Source organism: Pyrus communis, chromosome 11, assembly GCF_041283825.1.
Source record: "Pyrus communis isolate YQ-2024b chromosome 11, ASM4128382v1, whole genome shotgun sequence".
Classification (NCBI taxonomy): Eukaryota; Viridiplantae; Streptophyta; class Magnoliopsida; order Rosales; family Rosaceae; genus Pyrus; species Pyrus communis.
Window position 1 is genome coordinate 27089649 of NC_142575.1, and position 20285 is coordinate 27109933.

At 34.1% G+C, this 20285-nt stretch overlaps 2 protein-coding genes across 2 annotated transcripts; one reads left to right on the forward strand and one right to left on the reverse strand.

Moving 5' to 3' along the window:
* The first annotated feature begins 1540 nt into the window (after positions 1-1540).
* Positions 1541-5552, forward strand: LOC137742706 (uncharacterized). The gene is made up of 7 exons (XM_068482646.2): positions 1541-2279; positions 3301-3441; positions 3535-3648; positions 3759-3932; positions 4415-4530; positions 5098-5182; positions 5285-5552. The coding sequence occupies exons 1-7, from the start codon at positions 1650-1652 to the stop codon at positions 5288-5290; spliced, it is 1266 nt and encodes a 421-aa protein (XP_068338747.2). The 5' UTR covers positions 1541-1649; the 3' UTR covers positions 5291-5552.
* Positions 5553-5664: 112 nt separating this feature from the next.
* Positions 5665-6281, reverse strand: LOC137742707 (uncharacterized). Its single transcript, XM_068482647.2, has one exon. The coding sequence runs from the start codon at positions 6200-6202 to the stop codon at positions 5870-5872; it is 333 nt and encodes a 110-aa protein (XP_068338748.2). The 5' UTR covers positions 6203-6281; the 3' UTR covers positions 5665-5869.
* Between the last annotated feature and the right edge of the window lie 14004 nt (positions 6282-20285).

A 20285-nucleotide genomic window follows, 5' to 3' on the forward strand; every position in this document is an offset into this window, starting at 1 on the left:
GAACGACAGCGTCCTTTAGGAAATACACCGGTCAACGTTCAATAATTTGCAACTCCAACATTTGTTAATTTTGGAAGATTATATTCACACACCTCAAATTACTTCTTACATACCTTTTTAATTTTTTAATACTTTTCTATCAAGTGTTAGTGGTGTGTAGAAAATATTAAAAAAATTAAAAAAATGTAGAAGAAGTAATTTGGAGTGTGTGAATATAATCTCTCGTTAATTTTATGTATTTTTCTAGTTAAACAAACAGTTACCCTTTTCACGTGGATTGCATTTCATCACCATATTCTCCCTCAAAAAATTTACATCTGCAAACATCCCTACACCACATTCTTTCCCTGAATTACTGTTGGAAATTTTGAGTAAAATTTCATTGTCACATATTGGTCACTACCAAAAAGTTCCTTCACTTTATAAGGCATTGTCCCTTATAAAAAGTGATTGGAGTGATGGATCATGGAGAATAAAATTGGTTGAATCTCTCGTTAATTTTTTATATTTTTTCTGGTTAAACAAACAATTACCCTTTTTCACGTGGATTGCATTTCATCACCACATTCTCCCTCAAAAAATTTACATCTGCAAATTGATCTACACCACATTCTTTCCCCAAATTACTGTTGGAAATTTTGAGTAGAATTTCATTGTCCTACAGTGGTCACTACAAAAAAGTTCCCTCACTTTATAGGAGGCATATTGTCTGCCCTCCCACTTCCCGTGCCCTCCTGTTTGTGTGGTCACGGTTAAGCCATGTCAACATTTTATATTACTATTCATTTTTGTCTTATTATCTCTATAAAAAAAAATATAAAACGTTGACGTGGCTTAACCGTGACCATACAAAACAGGAGGATACTGAAAGTAGAAGGGCAAAGAATATGCCTCGCACTTTATAAGGTTTTGTCTCTTATATAATTATTTATCAATTAATTATCAAAAAATGGGCCAAGGCTCAAGCTCTAATAATTAAATTAATTAATTAATTATTTTTAATTAATTTCATATTTAATTTATTTATTTATTTTTATCCTTTCAGATGAAGTCTAAAGTGTGGTGAAAGAACGCACATAGCAAACACCCCTATGAGAAGATGTCTCCCAACAGTCACATTCCATTTTCATACCTGTTGCGAACATGTATAATCCTACTATATATACATCCATTTGCATGGTATTTAGAACATAGAAAATATCAAATTCTTCTTATACATTCCTAAACCTTCTTGTTGAGAGAATCACAAAGAAATTCGCCAGAAGTCAGTTTCCGGTGCTGGAATTCTAACTTGATCATTGAATCATGGTGAAACAGACGTCCGTAGAACTACAAGCACTGAGTATGGGGGAAATATATGTTCAAGAACATTGCGATACGCAAGCCTCGATCATCAGTTTATCTGTTTAATATTATTTCGTTATTCATACTCTGTTAGGTTAGTTGTTCACATTTATTATTTATTAGCATCTATAAATTTATCATTGATTGTGATATTTATCCAACAATTACAACCTTACACGCTTAAACCTCTCTCTTTAAACATCAACCTGAGAACTTCTACCACCGTCCATCTCGAAGTCCCTACGAATCCAACGTAAAATAAAAAAACTCAAATCATACAACGTAACGCACACGCACTTGATCATATGTACCCCGCCACAACTACCATGCGAAAACAATCGGATTTCGCCATTACGACGACGCGGCGAGATTCAAATTTCAGACTCAACTCAAGTCGGTCTCTCTCGTCTCGGTTCCAACGGTCAGCCATGGCCACCATCCACTGTATAGCTTCTCAGAGCTTCCTTTCTCACTCAAACCACAAACCCCGAAAACCCATTACCGCACATCCAAAACCCATCTCGACCTCCAATTTTCCCACCTGCAAACTCCCAAAAAACCCATCTTTCCCGAGAAACAAACAGAAAAGCAGGTGGCTTCTGAACTCGGTGTTCGAGCGAGAAGAGTGTGATGTGATTTCGGTTCAGAGCACCGACTGTACGGACCAGAAGGAAGGGGCGGTGGCGGCGAGGAGGGCGGATAGCGACGGCGGGGATCAGGGGGAGTTAGTGAGTCAGGTGGGCGGGTTCGGAGAAAGTGAGGGGAGGCTTTCGTTTGAAGGTGCTGGTGGTTTTGGGTCTTCTGGGGTTGGAAGTGAGAGGGAGAGTGAGGAATTTGAGAGGCTGGTAGATAGGACTATCAATGCCACTGTTGTGCTTGCAGCTGGTACTTTTGCTCTCACTAAGTTGATCACCGTCGATCAGGATTACTGGCATGTAAGTCAATCTCTTTGGTATTTAATTTCCATTTTATTTTGTTTAGAGAGATTAATTGCCATTTTATTTGTTTTCATGTGATTGTGTGTGAGAACTTGAATTGAATTATGCTAAAGGAAGATGGGTTTTGGGTGATGTTGGTTCTTAGTTAAGTTCGGTTTTCGCTTTTCTTGTTCTTTAAGGTTGCTTATTTTTCTTTGGTAATTAACATTGGCCACTTTTACACCGAGGTTTGAATTGCCTGAGTGCTTTTTGACTTTGAGTCCGAAGATTTAGAATTCTCAGTTACTTGGTGGATTAAACTTGAGTTGTATCAGCTATGTCTGTGTGGAGCAGGTTGTCTGTCTTATGATGAGTTGTGAATATGCTGGATTGATGCTGTATATTCAGATTAACTGTTGTTATCTTTATATGATCATCCACAAGGAGGCGAGAGTGAGGGATGTTCTTCTATAACTTACATGGAACTAATGAAGTGGATACTGCTTTTGAAGGATTGTGATTATGCAAACTTGTTAATCCGAAGGAAACGTGATATGAAACTGTTATGTCGAATCAAGGATGGTTTTGCACTATAAAATGACAATCATGGGGGAGTAAAAAGGTCATAGAATGGTATGGATGGAACAAGCATGGTGAGATAAGTGAGTTGCTTGTTATGGATGGGAAAAAGAAAACAGAATTGGATGTAAATGATTGCTGGGAGACTTGGAGAGTGCTGCCATTTCTGAAGTTGAATTTGGTGAAGAGGACTTGTCTCTTATGATTAGAGTTGTATGACTATGAAGCAGTTAGTTGGTCCTGTCCGACTAATTCATATAGCTATCTTCAGGAAATTTCTTGATTAGTTCATAGTTATGTATAGGAGATTTCATCATAGGTTGTGATTTGTGATTTGTATGTCTTAAACTATTTATTAATATAGGGCTGGCTCTGCTTGATTGTATAATTTCCTATTTACATGTGCACTGCACTTTTAACAATTTGTCAATGGGACTTATGTGTTTGGTACTCATTTCAGGGTTGGACTCTATATGAGATCCTACGGTATGCACCTCAACACAACTGGTCTGCTTATGAGGAAGCTCTCAAGACTAACCCAGTTTTAGCCAAAATGGTGATTAGTGGTGTCGTGTACTCTGTAGGGGACTGGATTGCACAGGTGTGTTGCTGTTGTGAAGTAAAATTTTTTAATTCTTCCAGTTGGTGAAGTTAGTCCTTGACGTGCATATTGCTTGTCTGATCATTTTTGTAGTGCTTTGAAGGAAAACCTCTACTTGAATTTGATCGAACGCGAATGCTCAGATCAGGTCTTGTTGGATTTACTCTCCATGGTTCCCTCTCTCACTACTATTACCAGTTATGCGAGGTAAATTCCTTCTGCAGTTATTTATTTTCAGAACTCAACGTTTTCTTTTCTTCTTTTTATCCATAAGACAAATTTCCTGGGCTCCTTAAACTAACTTAAACTTGTTTCAGGAGCTTATTCCTTTCCAAGACTGGTGGGTGGTTCCTGCCAAAGTAGCCTTCGACCAAACTGTATGGGCAGCGATCTGGAACAGCATTTACTTTACAGTTTTGGGATTTTTGCGTTTTGAATCTCCCATCAGTATTTTTAGTGAACTTAAAGCAACATTTTGGCCAATGCTGACAGTAAGAGAACTTCTGCCTTTTTGTTTTGAAGTACTATCTTTTCATGCGCTCTTCAGTGTTTAGAGTCAAACGACTTGAAATTTAATTGATTCTCTGTCCTCTATCTTGTGGACATTTGAAAAGTCAAGATCGTCCAAAGTCTTTAATAAATTTGAACTTGAATTGTTAGTTTATACTAATTTTGTAGCAAGGTTCTGTCAGTTGTCAATCAAAAAATGTGATTTTTTGTCAATCGTAAAACTCCAAAATGTGATTTTTCCTTCCCAAACATGCATTTTCCTTCCTGAAGTCCAAAGCACGCAACGAAAAGCAGGGTTATTCAGCGAAATAAGAAGTGCTCGTGGTTTATGGTCCGAGTCATGTCACATGTGTCAAAAGTGCTACTAATTTTAGTAGTTACATATTCCTTGATTAAAGCTAAGGTTAAAAGAAATGTTTGTTTGACCAATTGACATATTTCTGTAATGTAATTTGTTATGCAGGCAGGGTGGAAGCTTTGGCCATTTGCGCATCTTGTTACCTATGGTGTGATCCCTGTCGAACAAAGGCTCTTATGGGTGGACTGTGTAGAGTTAATCTGGGTGACTATACTCTCAACGTAAGTATTTAATATTGATAATTTGTACTTTCACTAGTGAGTGGAAAAGATTGATGATCATGACTTACTTTCCTCCTATAAGAGCTTAATAACTACCCTCGCTAAAATTGTTCATGTTTTCCTTCTAATTTGTTCTATCCTTGTTTTCGTTTATGTCTCGGGTTAGAACAAATTACTCTAATTCTTCCCCTGCCTATGGATCGATCAACACACCGTAGTCGATGTTTTCTTCATACAAAAGTTGATTGGAGAAGTTAAGCTAAAAAAAAAAAAATACAAATTTGAGGCAAATGTGATATGTAAATATATGGCAGATAGTATATAGGGGGAGCGGTGGGGTGGTATATATTTCTATGTGCCTCAGGCTATGTTCTAGTCACATTTTGTATTGCTCTCAATTTCTATAGGAAACATTCAACCATAATATTTTTGGAATGTTTAAATCTAAGGTTTTATTAGGTAATTACAAAGTTTGTTTTTGAGGGTTTAGGTGTCTAATTTCGTGCTGCAGCGTCATGTCTTCGATAGATTTTACGTCTAACATTACTGATAATTTCTGTTTGCTAGTTACTCAAATGAAAAATCAGAAGCAAGAATTTCCGAGGCACCAGCTGAAGCAAATTCCAGTTTCTCAGACACAGGTCCTCTTGAGGTATTATACAAACCCTTTTACACTGATTTCCTTACGTATATAAGAGCCGCAGATTACACAATGTGCTACATTTTTTTTTTTACTTCTTCCCCCTTGCATCAGGAGTAAACAAATTGAAAAGGACTAGAAGATCAGAGACGGATACATACATGAGGGAAATTGCTCAATGAGTGTGTGTAAAAACTAAAAGATCGATTCCATGATGGACCACGACTGCAAAGGTGAAATACCTAGCGATGTGGAAATATGCCTTGGCTGGTTGTTTATTGTATATATACTGCACCGATCTCAGAACATGCACATGTACGTGATCTGTATAGTTTGGGGAAAGTTGGATAAAATTTTCACAATTGAGATGTGTTTTCACGTTCTTGATGTGTCTTTTGATTTGGCGATATTGCTTATTTTTACTAGCCTATCAGCACGAGCCTCGTTGTGAGATTGATTATTTTTACTTACAGAGTACTTGTGGAAAAAACCTGTGGAAGAATTAATCATATTTGCAGGAGAGATGCATTGACCGAACAAGAATCTTTCAGAGTCAAAATTAATATGCACAGATTGGTATATAATTAATCATCCTCTATGGAACAAAAACAGCAATTAATAAATTACAACATGCCGATCGAGCAAAATCGGTTTCTGAATAGTAACAGAAAGGTTTAGCAGCTTTAGCTAGCTCCTCCATTAAGCCGTAGACATGTTAGAAAGCCGACTGGGCGTTGGTTGGAAATTCCACCACCGAAGACTTAAGCTACGATTTGGAGTAGATCTCAATGCCCTCCTCAAAACCTCCTTGTTTCCATAGTTCCTCCACCACTTTTCGCCTCCCGGCGGCACTGCATACCCGTGCCGGCTACACCTATTCAACCCAGGACGATTCGAGCACGTACAAACCTGTTTTCGAGGCCTCGGGGATGATACTGATGATGATGATGCCACCATACAACTCTTGTTTCGGGCAGCGAGTGTGTGTGGCCTTTCTCCAATGTAGTCGTAGCGAGGGTTGTTCTTCCGCATTTTGTGAAGTCGAAAGCCAAAGGAGAAGAGAAGAATGGTGGTCTGTGTAATTTGATCTTTTTTTTTTTAACACCTTTTTGAACACCAAGTAATTTGATCTTTTGAATGTAGAATGTATCACGAGTAATGTGCTTGGGCTGTGGAGATATATAATATGATATGCTTATATGGTTGTATATGAGTGACCGTAGGGGGAAGACTTTCCCAGTTCAAAATGGTTGGGCTCTGAGTGTTTGACCAGCCGATTACATATTATATCTCTTGTAATTCTCTTTGGTTTTTGGAGACTAACCAACAGGATTCTCTCCGCATCCTCTCTTTAAGAGGATTTTGAAAATTTGTAAATCGTATTTATTTTTCGTATATCGTGTGGTTAATTTTCTTCGAGTAATGTTTGTATTCAATTTTAAATAAAATAATTTAAAATAATTTCTAATTACATAATGTACGATAAAAAAACATGATCTACAGATTCTTAGAATCTTCACAAAAGACATTTCGGAGAGGATCTGAATTCAGAGATCAAATGAAGACTTGGTCTACAATATCGGACTTTTTATTATTTTTATTATTTATGTACAGGAGCGGAAACATTTGAATAGGGAAGTCTTGTCAAAGTATGATCGATGAATAGTCAGCGCATGGGACGTGTCAATTGAAGAATGGTCAGGGCATGGGACGTGTCAAACACCTTACATGTGTTTGGTATGACCCATACGTAAGAAAGTTCTGCATGAGGTGGAAAATCGTGTACCAACAGGATCCTCTTTGGTGAGAATATTGAAGATCCGATAATCATGTCTGTTTATCGTATATTATGCAGTTAGTTTTTATCAGGTACTGTTTATGTTTAATTTTAAATAAAAATATTTAAAATGATTTATAATCGTACAATATAGATAAACGGACATAATTCACGAATTTTTAGAATTCTTACAAAAAAGATCCGACAAGAATTCAGATTCAATGGTGTAAACATATATCACTTCACATAGTATAATCAAGGGTTGCATCCCTCTATTGAGAGGAATGTAGATATCATTTTCCTTGGGATAACATGGTTTTATCGTATAAATTTTCGTTCAATTTTTTTAATTTTTATTTAGAGATCATCCTTATAAAGACACGTTTGATCATTTGCAGATCGTTAATCATCTAAATATATCAAATAAATAAAAAGTTTATCATGACAATGTTAATTACTTAGAACACACACCATTAATTTGTTCAATACATTTAGATGGCAAAACAAACTACGATTTGAATAATTTTTATTATGGAAATGATTTTCAAATGTAGATTAAAAAAGTATACGCTTCTAATTATGAAATTTTTACAGTAAAAATATATTATTTGCCATGGGTGATATGCATGCATTCTTTCATAAGGAGATACAAATATTATTCTTCAAAAATTGTTGCGTAAGTGGTCATCAGATGATACAAGTGAACTCATAATGTACAAGTCAACCTCACAATGAATCAATGACTAACAACTAAACACAACTGTGTGATCGATTGTCACTAGTACGAGTACATAATCATGCATGAAAGATGAAACATGCGTGCATGATATAATTTCGTACTTGCCAACAAGTTTTGTACCATATGCATTAAACATGAGGCTTTGGGTAACATGGGACTGAATTTTACTTTCTAATTGGCCGAGGTACTTTTCTGCTTGGAAGTTAGAACAACTTCGGAATCAACTGTCAAATGTCATTGCTAAGTTAGACTTCTATGCCACATTTTTTTAATGAAGACTTTTAAGTCAGTTTGTGCATGTTCATTATCCAAACAGCATAAAAACATAATGAAAATGATTTTAATGTGTCGCTTAACCATGGATTTTTTTACTATTCAATCATGTCCTAAATGTGGTTGAGAATTAGTTATAATTCTTAACCTTTTAAGTAGGAATGTAGCTTCATTTATATCTGGTACTGAAGATTCTCACCGGATGATAATTTTGATTTGAGTTGGTTTGGTTTGAGTTTGTGAGGTTTTAATTCGGGTGTAGCATTATAGTTAAAATACAAGTAAAAAAGGATAGGGTAAATTACACAAAACTACCTCAATTATTGATTGCACTACAATCTCATACATCATGTTTTAAACATTGCAATGTCATACTTTAATTTGTGAATTTGTTGCAATGTATACCTCTATTAATTAATATGTCAAATTGACTGTTAAATGATGATGTGACAAATGCAGAGCCCATATTTTACTGACGTGGCAGCCAACTTATGCCAACTAATAAAAATATTTAATTATTAAAAATATTTTAATTCATTAAAAATATTATTTAAAAAAATCCAGAAAAAAAAATCAACCTCACGGCCCTCACCCCACCCAACCCATCTTTCCCCTCAGTTCTCTCTTGCCACGCATGAACCCATCACCACCATTTTTGCAAAAGGAATCAAACCCAATTTTTGAATCGTAAATGGCAACACAACAAACAAAGCAAAAATGGCTTATTATATTAACACCTAACATATTGTTGAATAAACCTCACATACTTAATACATCATACATTTACTTTTTTAATTAAAAATTATTTTAATACACCCCACATACTTCCCCATATTACCCTCATACCCCACATTCTCAACATCCACCTCACATTTTCTCCATACACCCCACCTTTTCTATACACCCCACATTTTTCGTATCTTGTAACAGTCATTTTTAAACGTCTTATGATTTTTTTTTTTTGTTCCACTCTGTTATTTTTTGTTCATTTTTAAACGGCTTAGTTGGCTCATTGAACTATGACTCGAGTTTTCCGCTTCACCATCTGAATCACGCTCTAACATCTTAGAAATTAAACGTCTTATGATTTTGTTTTTCGTTCTACGCTGTTGTTCAGGCAAGGGCTTCCCTGTGTAGCCTATTAATTTTCGATGGTGATTTTGATACATGTGAACTTTTAAGTTGTTATTTGATGTAGTATCTTACGAAGCAATATTTGGCCCGTGTAATGAAACCAAAAGCTCTCACCAATTTGTAAGCAATTTTCATATGAAAAATTATGGTTTGCTAACAAATTTTATAGCTATCGGATATCTGTGTTCATCCAATTTGTAGTATTCATGCTTCCTAAATGCTCTGGACTTTCTATTTTGTTAGATAAACCTAGTTGAAAATAACCATAAAAAAAAAAGAAAAGAAAAGGAAACCAATGAAAAGGGCTTCAAATCTTTGCAATTTAATCAAAAATCATACACTAACTTTATTTAATAATAAGGACATAAAATAAAATAAAAAAACATAAAAAAAATCCAAATCGCCTTGAGTGCCCGTCCCTCAACCTAGGCCTGGCAAACGGGTCGTGTCTGTCGTGTTTGTGTCGTTTTCGTGTAACACCTGTTATCTTAACGGGTCGTGTCGTGTCACACATGTTATCTTAACGGGTCCTTAATAGGTCGGGTCACTTTACCCAACGGGTAAAGTGACCCGACCCGTTATGACCCGTTAAGAAAAAAATTATTATTTTTTTTTAAATTTGCACATACCACACATTGCCACATAAATATTACTTCAAAACATTAAAACATTTGTCGTTTAAGTACTATATCTACACTCGAAAATAAGAGCCTAATAAAAAAATAATACATACACTACTAATCTATTACAAATATTAAATGTGCAAAGATATGCAAAATGAAAGAGTTTTTGTTTTCAAGATTGTAAGTCTTTCTCAAAAGTTTACACCTCTATCTACAAAATCTTCAATTTACATCGATCATCATGAAATTGTATTGAAACTTTGGCTTGATCTATTGCCTTGAAGAGTTATGTTGAAGATGTTTTCAGTAAGGTTTTCCACGTCAGAACTCTCTTCCGCATAAACTAAGTATTGAAAAACCAAACATTAAAAATCATTCAAATTATGAGAAGTTTACCAAAATAATTATGAAAAGAAATAAAATAATAATACTATACCATATAAAAATATATTAAAACAACCGTTAAATCGTGATTTTTCGTATATAACCGTCGAAAAGCTTTGTCCCGTTACTTGATCTCTAAATGTTTGTTTTTTGTGATTTTTTGTTGATGTGATCTCCAAGCATATACAAACAAGTTTGACAGTTTGGATCGTTGAAATTAGTTTTGGAGAATTCATATCCCAACAAAACGATAGATTGACTAACACTTAGAGTTTATTTATACTTTCATTAAGTATAACATAAGATTTTGTGGTATCCACTTGTGTAAATATTTTAAATTGAAGATCGAATTCATTCATTGCATTCATATAGGGTCAAGGAGTGCACCTGTAAAAAATCATCAAAATCGGAGTTAAAATAACCGTTAAATCGTGATTTTTCGTATATAACCGTCGAAAAGTTTTGTCCCGTTACTTGATCTCTGAATGTTTGTTTTTTGTGATTTTTTGTTAATGTGATCTCCAAGCATATACAAACAAGTTTGACGGTTTGGATCATTGAAATTAGTTTTGGAGAATTCGTATCCCATCAAAACGATAGATTAACTAACACTTAAGAGTTTATTTATACTTTCATTAAGTATAACATAAGATTTTGGGGTATCCACTTGTGTAAATATTTTAAATTGAAGATCGAATTCATTCATTGTATTCATATAGGGTCAAGGAGTGTGCCTGTAAAAAATCATCAAAATCAGAGTTAAAATAACCGTTAAATTGTGATTTTTGGTTTATAACCGTCGAAAAGCTTTGTCCCGTTACTTGATATTTGAATGTTTGTTTTTTGTGATTTTTTGTTGATGTGATCTCCAAGCATATACAAACAAGTTTGACGGTTTAGATCGTTGAAATTAGTTTTGGAGAATTCGTATCCCAACAAAACGATAGATTGACTAACACTTAGAGTTTATTTATACTTTCATTAAATATAACATAGGATTTTGTGGTATCCACTTGTGTAAATATTTTCAACTGAAGATCGAATTTATTCATTGTATTCATATAGGGTCAAGGAGTGTAGATGTAAAAAATCATCAAAATCGGAGTTAAAATAATCGTTAAATCGTGATTTTTCATTTATAACCGTCGAAAAGCATTGTCCCCGTTACTTGATCTCTGAATGTTTGTTTTTTGTGATTTTTTGCTGATGTGATCTCCAAGGATATACAAACAAGTTTGACGATTTAGATCGTTGAAATTAGTTTTGGAGAATTCGTATTCCATCAAAACGATAGATTGACTAACACTTAGAGTTTATTTATACTTTCATTAAGTATAACATAAGATTTTGTGGTATCCACTTGTGTAAATATTTTAAATTGAAGATCGAATTCATTCATTGTATTCATATAGGGTCAAGGAGTGTAGCTGTAAAAAATCATCAAAATCAGAGTTAAAATAACCGTTAAATCGTGATTTTTTGTTTTTAACCGTCGAAAAGCTTTGTCTCGTTACTTGATCTCTAAATGTTTGTTTTTTGTGATTTTTTGTTGATGTGATCTCCAAGCATATACAAAAAAGTTTGACGGTTTGGATCGTTGAAATTAGTTTTGGAGAATTCCTATCCCAACAAAACGATAGATTGACTAACACTTCGAGTTTATTTATACTTTCATTAAGTATAACATAAGATTTTGTGGTATCCACTTGTGTAAATATTTTAAATTGAAGATCGAATTCATTCATTGTATTCATATAGGGTCAAGGAGTGTACCTGTAAAAAATCATCAAAATCGGAGTAAAAATAACCGTTAAATCGTGATTTTTCGTTTATAACCGTCGAAAAGCTTTGTCCCGTTACTTGATCTTTGAATGTTTGTTTTTTGTGATTTTTTGTTGATGTGATCTCCAAGCATATACAAACAAGTTTGACGGTTTAGATCGTTGAAATTAGTTTTGGAGAATTCGTATCCCAACAAAACGATAGATTGACTAACACTTAGAGTTTATTTATACTTTCATTAAATATAACATAAGATTTTATGGTATCCACTTGTGTAAATATTTTCAACTGAAGATCGAATTTATTCATTGTATTCATATAGGGTCAAGGAGTGTAGATGTAAAAAATCATCAAAATCGGAGTTAAAATAACCGTTAAATCGTGATTTTTCATTTATAACCGTCGAAAAGCTTTGTCCCGTTACTTGATATCTGAATGTTTGTTTTTTGTGATTTTTTGCTGATGTGATCTCCAAGCATATACAAACAAGTTTGACGATTTAGATCGTTGAAATTAGTTTTGGAGAATTCGTATTCCATCAAAACGATAGATTGACTAACACTTAGAGTTTATTTATACTTTCATTAAGTATAACATAAGATTTTGTGGTATCCACTTGTGTAAATATTTTAAATTGAAGATCGAATTCATTCATTGTATTCATATAGGGTCAAGGAGTGTAACTGTAAAAAATCATCAAAATCAGAGTTAAAAGAACCGTTAAATCGTGATTTTTTGTTTTTAACCGTCGAAAAGCTTTGTCTCGTTACTTGATCTCTAAATGTTTGTTTTTTGTGATTTTTTGTTGATGTGATCTCCAAGCATATACAAATAAGTTTGACGGTTTGGATCGTTGAAATTAGTTTTGGAGAATTCATATCCCAACAAAACGATAGATTGACTAACACTTGGAGTTTATTTATACTTTCATTAAGTATAACATAAGATTTTGTGGTATCCACTTGTGTAAATATTTTAAATTGAAGATCGAATTCATTCATTGTATTCATATAGGGTCAAGGAGTGTACCTGTAAAAAATCATCAAAATCGGAGTTAAAATAACCGTTAAATCGTGATTTTTCGTTTATAACCGTCGAAAAGCTTTGTCCCGTTACTTGATCTTTGAATGTTTGTTTTTTGTGATTTTTTGTTGATGTGATCTCCAAGCATATACAAACAAGTTTGACGGTTTGGATCGTTGAAATTAGTTTTGGAGAATTTGTATCCCATCAAAACGATAGATTGACTAACACTTAAGAGTTTATTTATACTTTCATTAGGTATAACATAAGATTTTGTGGTATCCACTTGTGTAAATATTTTAAATTGAAGATCGAATTCATTCATTGTATTCATATAGGGTCAAGGAGTGTAGCTATAAAAAATCATCAAAATCGGAGTTAAAATAACCGTTAAATCGTGATTTTTCGTTTATAACCGTCGAAAAGCTTTGTCCCGTTACTTGATCTCTGAATGTTTGTTTTTTGTGATTTTTTGTTGATGTGATCTCCAAGCATATACAAACAAGTTTGACAGTTTGGATCGTTGAAATTAGTTTTGGAGAATTCGTATCCCAACAAAACGATAGATTGACTAACACTTAGAGTTTATTTACACTTTCATTAAGTATAACATAAGATTTTGGGGTATCCACTTGTGTAAATTTTTTAAATTGAAGATCGAATTCATTCATTGCATTCATATAGGGTCAAGGAGTGTACCTGTAAAAAATCATCAAAATCGGAGTTAAAATAACCGTTAAATCGTGATTTTTCGTATATAACCGTCGAAAAGCTTTGTCCCGTTACTTGATCTCTGAATGTTTGTTTTTTGTGATTTTTTGTTAATGTGATCTCCAAGCATATACAAACAAGTTTGACGGTTTGGATCGTTGAAATTAGTTTTGGAGAATTCGTATCCCATCAAAACGATAGATTAACTAACACTTAAGAGTTTATTTATACTTTCATTAAGTATAACATAAGATTTTGGGGTATCCACTTGTGTAAGTATTTTAAATTGAAGATCGAATTCATTCATTGTATTCATATAGGGTTAAGGAGTGTAACTGTAAAACATCATCAAAATCAGAGTTAAAATAACCGTTAAATCGTGATTTTTTGTTTATAAGCGTCGAAAAGCTTTGTCTCGTTACTTGATCTCTGAATGTTTGTTTTTTTTGATTTTTTGCTGATGTGATCTCCAAGCATATACAAACAAGTTTGACGGTTTGGATCGTTGAAATTAGTTTTGGAGAATTCGTATCCCATCAAAACGATAGATTGACTAACACTTAGAGTTTATTTATACTTTCATTAAGTATAACATAAGATTTTGTGGTATCCACTTGTGTAAATATTTTAAATTGAAGATCGAATTCATTCATTGTATTCATATAGGGTCAAGGAGTGTAGCTGTTAAAAATCATCAAAATCGGAGTTAAAATAACCGTTAGATCGTGATTTTTCGTTTATAACCGTCGAAAAGCTTTGTCTCGTCCCGTTACTTGATCTCTGAATGTTTATTTTTTGTGATTTTTTGCTGATGTGATCTCAAAGTATATACAAACAAGTTTGACGGTTGGGATCGTTGAAATTAGTTTAAGAGAATTCGTATCCCATAAAAACAATAGATTAACTAACATTTAGAGTTTATTTATACTTTCATCAAGTATAACATAAGATTTTGTAGTATCCACTTGTGTAAATATTTTAAATTGAAGATCGAATTCATTCATTGTATTCATATAGGGTCAATGAGTGTAGCTATAAAAAATCATCAAAATCGAAATTAAAATAACCGTTAAATCGTGATTTTTCGTTTATAACCGTGGAAAAGCTTTGTCCCGTTACTTGATCTCTGAATGTTTGTTTTTTGCGATTTTTTGTTGATGTGATCTCAAAGCATATACAAACAAGTGTGACGGTTGAGATTGTTCAAATTAGTTTCGGAGAATTCGTATCCCATCAAATTAGTTTCGGAGAATTCGTATCCCATCAAATACACATATATATATACATATATATATATTTATTTATTAAGTAGATTTAAATTTATTTATTTTGTACGTATAATTGACTGGTACACAGAGTAGTACATCACGTGTGTCATTATAAAAATAGTGAGATATGTCATATGTGTGATAAAAAGTTAATAACTTAAAAAAAAAAAAAAAAAATTTCACCACTTCTATTAATTTTCAATTTTCCCTCTCTTTTTTGTTTTCTTTTCAACTTTTCTTATAATTTTTACTTTTCCATCTAGCATCTTTCCCTAATTCCCTCACTTTTTTGTTTCATTTTCAACTTTTCTTATATTTTCATTTTCCCTCCATTTTTCTTCAAAAAGGACGGCATGAATGGAATGGAATCAAATCAATGGATGCATCATGCATCATGCATATTAATTAATAATTATTATAGTTTTTATAAAATTTAATTCAAAATTTAATATATATATATATATATATATATATATATATAATTATATAATTATTATAGATAGTTAATATTTTGGGGTATAATTATTATAGTATTTATAATTATTATAATTATTATAGACTTTATAGTTAATTTAATATATATATATATATATATTTTATTTATTATAGTTTTTAAGGGTATAAAATTGTTAAATTAATGTATATAATTATTACAGTATTTTTTTAAGATTATAAAAATAATATTCTGCTTATCGTGTATCGTGTTACCAACGTGTATACCCAAATCAACCCGTTATCTTAACAGGTGCTTATCGGGTTACTCGATAACGACCCGATTCATTATCGTGTCGACCTGAACACCTATTAATTTCGTGTCGTGTCGTGTTATCGGGTCGTATCAGAAATTGCCAGCCCTACTCAACCACTGCCCCCACCACCCAAAAAACTCCATCAGGCAACTTCCACGAACACCCCCCAAAACTCCATCAAACAACTTCCACTTGGTACGTCATGGTGGGTCCAACTACTCTTAACCAACTAGGAAGACACCACATCAGCAAATTGCCTTTGTTTTTTCTTATATGGCAGACAAAATTTTGTTTGTTTTTCGTTTTGGTGCTTCAATTTTTGGCTATGATTTTTTATGCATTGGACATCTACATGTTAAGAGGAGAAATTTATGTGTACACAGTACGAATACGTCATTAAGCTGATGTTTTACGACAAAAAGATAAATATATGTGTATATTTTTATTCACATATCTTTATTTTATTAAGACGGAACGTTAATTGATGGCATATTTGTGCCATAAAATATGTTATTTGTATTAGAGAAGGGATTCTTCTTGCAATCAGTGACACTATGTGATAACTATTTAACAAACAATTATCTATACCATCGATTGTGTCACTGAAACAATGAATTAGTTGTAAGAGTATTCGCATAAAAAAATACCGTCACATGGTGTAAACGACATAATTGACAAGAGTGACAAAGTGGGATAACGTAGGAGATGGTCAAGTACAAAATGGGGATAAACAACATAAGTTTCAAACCTTATGAAACTGAATCAAGAATTAGATACTATTTATAAAACTTGACCAATAAGTAGATACTATTTATGAAACGAAAATAAGAATTAGGGATTATTTCTAAAACTAAACCAATAGGTGGAAACTATTTATGAAACTGGAATATACACTATTTATGAAACTGGAGTAAGAACTAGACCATATTCATGAAACATGACCACGAATTAGGCGTTATTTATGAAAGTGGACCAATAACTAGACAGTATTTATAAAACCGGACCAAGAAAGAGACACTATTTATAAAACTATATCAATTACTATACATTATTTATGAAAGTGGATCCAATAACTAGGCACTATTTATGAAATATGACCAAGAACTAGACACTATTTATAAAAGTGGACAAAAAACTAGGCTCTATTTATGAAATTGGACCAATAAATAGTATAGTACCGTTCAATTTCATAAATAGTGTTCAGTTTCATAAATAGTGTTCATTTTCATAAACAGTGTACAAGTCTCGCGCGTAATTTTTATTTATTTTTTATAAATTGTGTCTTTTTCATTAAAATTTAAGTTTTTTGTCATTTTATTAAAATTTATGGGTTTTTCATTAAAATTTAATTCTTTTTCATTAAATAAAGTTATAGCATGATTTTTGGTTAAAATAAACTTAGCCCAAGCCCTTTTGTGAAAATTCCTTAAAAAAAATGAAGAGTGGGAGGAATTTTGATAGTTGATGAAGATAAAGAATAAAAGTGATTTGTGGTGTATTTAGAATTTTTTTTTTTAAAAAACATAATATGGTCAAAATTGTCATTGCATAGTAGGATGCATAAATCATTTAGTATTAAAATTTAATATGAGGTACGTTCAACATTTTGTGGGGTGCTAATATAAAAGGCCAAACCAAATTCAGCCAAGAAAATCAAAGAAGGGCCATGTAACTTACATCAGAGAAAGAAAAAGAAACCAAATTAAGCAAACAAGCAAGAATGGAGGCTGCTAGCTAAATTTGGGGTAAATGCAGGAGGAGCCAAGGAACAGGAGCTTCTTGACTTTAAGTCGGTAGCCGCTGTCAATGACGTTGGTTTAGATCTAGAGATTGACGGTGATGAAATCCGCCGCATCCGTGTTATTGGCGTGAATGCCGTCGACATTGGTGGTGGTGAGGGCTAAGAAGGAATCGACGTTGGCTTCGCGGGTGAGGTTGAGATCGGAGTGCGTGCGGAGGATAAGATTCGTGAAGCCTAGAGTTTGGAGCTTGCTGACGATGGCGGAGCCGACGAGGTCGCTGTTGTAGCGTGAAAGGGAGAAAGAGAGGGGTGGGATGGTGGTTCTGGGTTCAGGCATGGCGAGAGAGAGCAGGGTGGGATGGTGGTTCTGGGTTCTGAGGAAGGAATGAGATGGGAGGGGTGAGGCCTTGAGGGCCGTGGGGCTGGGTTTTTTATTTAAAAAAAATAATATTATAGATGAATTAAAATAATTTTAATAATTAAATATTTTTATTAGTTGTTTGACCATTGACATGAGTTGGCTGCCACGTTAGCGAAATATGGGCTCTGCATTTGTCACGTCATCACTTAACGGTCAATTTGACAAATTAATTAACGGAGGTATGACATTGCAACGAATTCATAAATTAAGGTATGACATTGCAATATTTAAAACATGATGTATGAGATTGTAATGCGACACATAATTGAGGTAATTTTGTGTAATTTACCCAAAAGGATTTGGCGTTATAGAAAACAATTCAAATGCTGCTATCTAAATCTGAGAAACCCAAAAAGCATGGGCGGTACAAATCACAAACTTCTCGCCGCCAACGAGTAAATCCTAAAAAACCGGTGGTGAATACGGTGGAAAAGATTAATACAGGAAAAATAGCGTTAGATGACTCTTCTTTGAAGCACAACAATCAGATTGAGGGTGATTCTTTTCCATTACATGATAAAGTTGGTAAATTGTTGCTGGCTCAAAAACAAATTATCACGAATGCTATAGAGGAGGCTCGGAAGCAGATTATTCCTTTCGATCCTCAAGTTTGTTAAACCTAAGTATATGCTGAAAAAGATCTCTGCGAACTGGAAGGATTGTCTTATTAAACAACTAACAAGAAACTGGCTATAAATAAGCCTTACAAACAAATGGAACGGAAAAACTGCAGCCCACGTTAAACATAATCCTAAACGTGGTAAATGACTAAGTCTCTAAGTAAACAACAACAACTGATTCCTAAAAACTAGGATTTATTGAACCATGCAGTTAACCTGCTTACAAAAGATACCCTATGTTTACGTAGTGGATAGAACCACTACGTCCACAAACCTTAATATTCTATCATCCTCCCTTAAACTAATTGCAGTGCAATCAGTTTACACCTGGTTCCAAACGCATCCCCATAAGCCCACGCATCTTCAGAAAGGCATCAGTCTTTAAAGGCTTAGTGAATATATTTGCTATTTGCTCCTGAGTGGTGCAATGGACCAGCTGCACAGTTTCATCTTTAGTCAATTCACGAAGAAAATGGAAGCGCACATCTATGTGTTTGCTTCGACCGTGCATGACAGGATTCCTAGAGAGCTTTATTGCTGAGCTATTGTCACAATAAATTGTTGTAGGACCTCGCTGGACTTGACATAGTTCTTGCATTATCCTTCTCAACCAGATTGCTTGACACGCACATGAAGCTGCTGCTATAAACTCAGCTTCAGTTGTTGATAATGTAACTATAGGTTGCTTCTTCGAAGCCCAACACACAGCTCCTGCACTCAACATAAACAGATACCCCGATGTGCTCTTTCTGTCATCTAAGTCGCCTGCATAATCACTATCTGAAAAACCTCTGAGCTCAGCATGTCCTCCCTTGCTGTATTGAATCCCGAGACCAATCGTGCCTTTCAAATACCTCAGAACCCTTTTTGCTGCTGCCAAATGCATTTCTGTTGGACACTCCATAAATCTGCTAATTAAACTTACCACAAACATAGTGTCAGGCCGAGTGGCTGTAAGATACATGAGACTCCCCACAATTTGTTTGTAGACAGTGCTGTTGACCTTTTCACCCGTGTCATCCTTTGTCAACTTGGTACCTGGAACAATAGGATTCTGTACTGAGTTGCAATTCTCCATATTGAACCTTTTCAACACATCCTGTGCATACTTCTTTTGACATATAAATATTCCTTCTTTCCGCTGCAAAACTTCGATTCCAAGAAAGTATCTCATCTTGCCAAGATCAGTCATTTCAAACTCATTCATCATTGACTGCTTAAACTCAGTGAACATGTATTCATCATTGCCAGTATAAATGAGATCGTCAACATATAGACAAACAACAAGAATTTTACCTCCATCGCCAGTTTTGATAAACAAGGTGTGCTCATATGGACATTTCACAAACCCTTCCTTCAAGAAATAAACTTCTATACGACTATACCAAGCACGAGGGGCTTGTTTAAGTCCATATAAAGCTTTTCTTAGTTTGTAAACTTTATGCTCTTTATCCTTCAGTACATACCCAGGTGGTTGTTCTACAAATACTTCTTCATTAACCTCCCCATGTAGAAAAGCGCTTTTCACGTCCAATTGATGAATTGTCCAGTCCTTTTGCGCAGCAAGTGCAATCACGATCCGAACAGTTTCCAACCTGGCCACAGGAGCGAATACTTCAGCATAGTCGATCCCATATTCCTGAGCATACCCCTTAGCCACCAGCCGAGCTTTGTACTTATCCACCTCTCCATTCTCATTAAGCTTCGTTTTGTAAACCCACTTGACTCCAATCTTCTTTCCCCCTTTAGGTAAATCCGTTAATTCCCAGGTGTTATTCCTTTCAATGGCTGCAATTTCAACATCCATAGCTTTCCTCCATTTCGAACTTGTCACAGCTTCATTGTAGTGAAGTGGATCACTGTCAGCTAA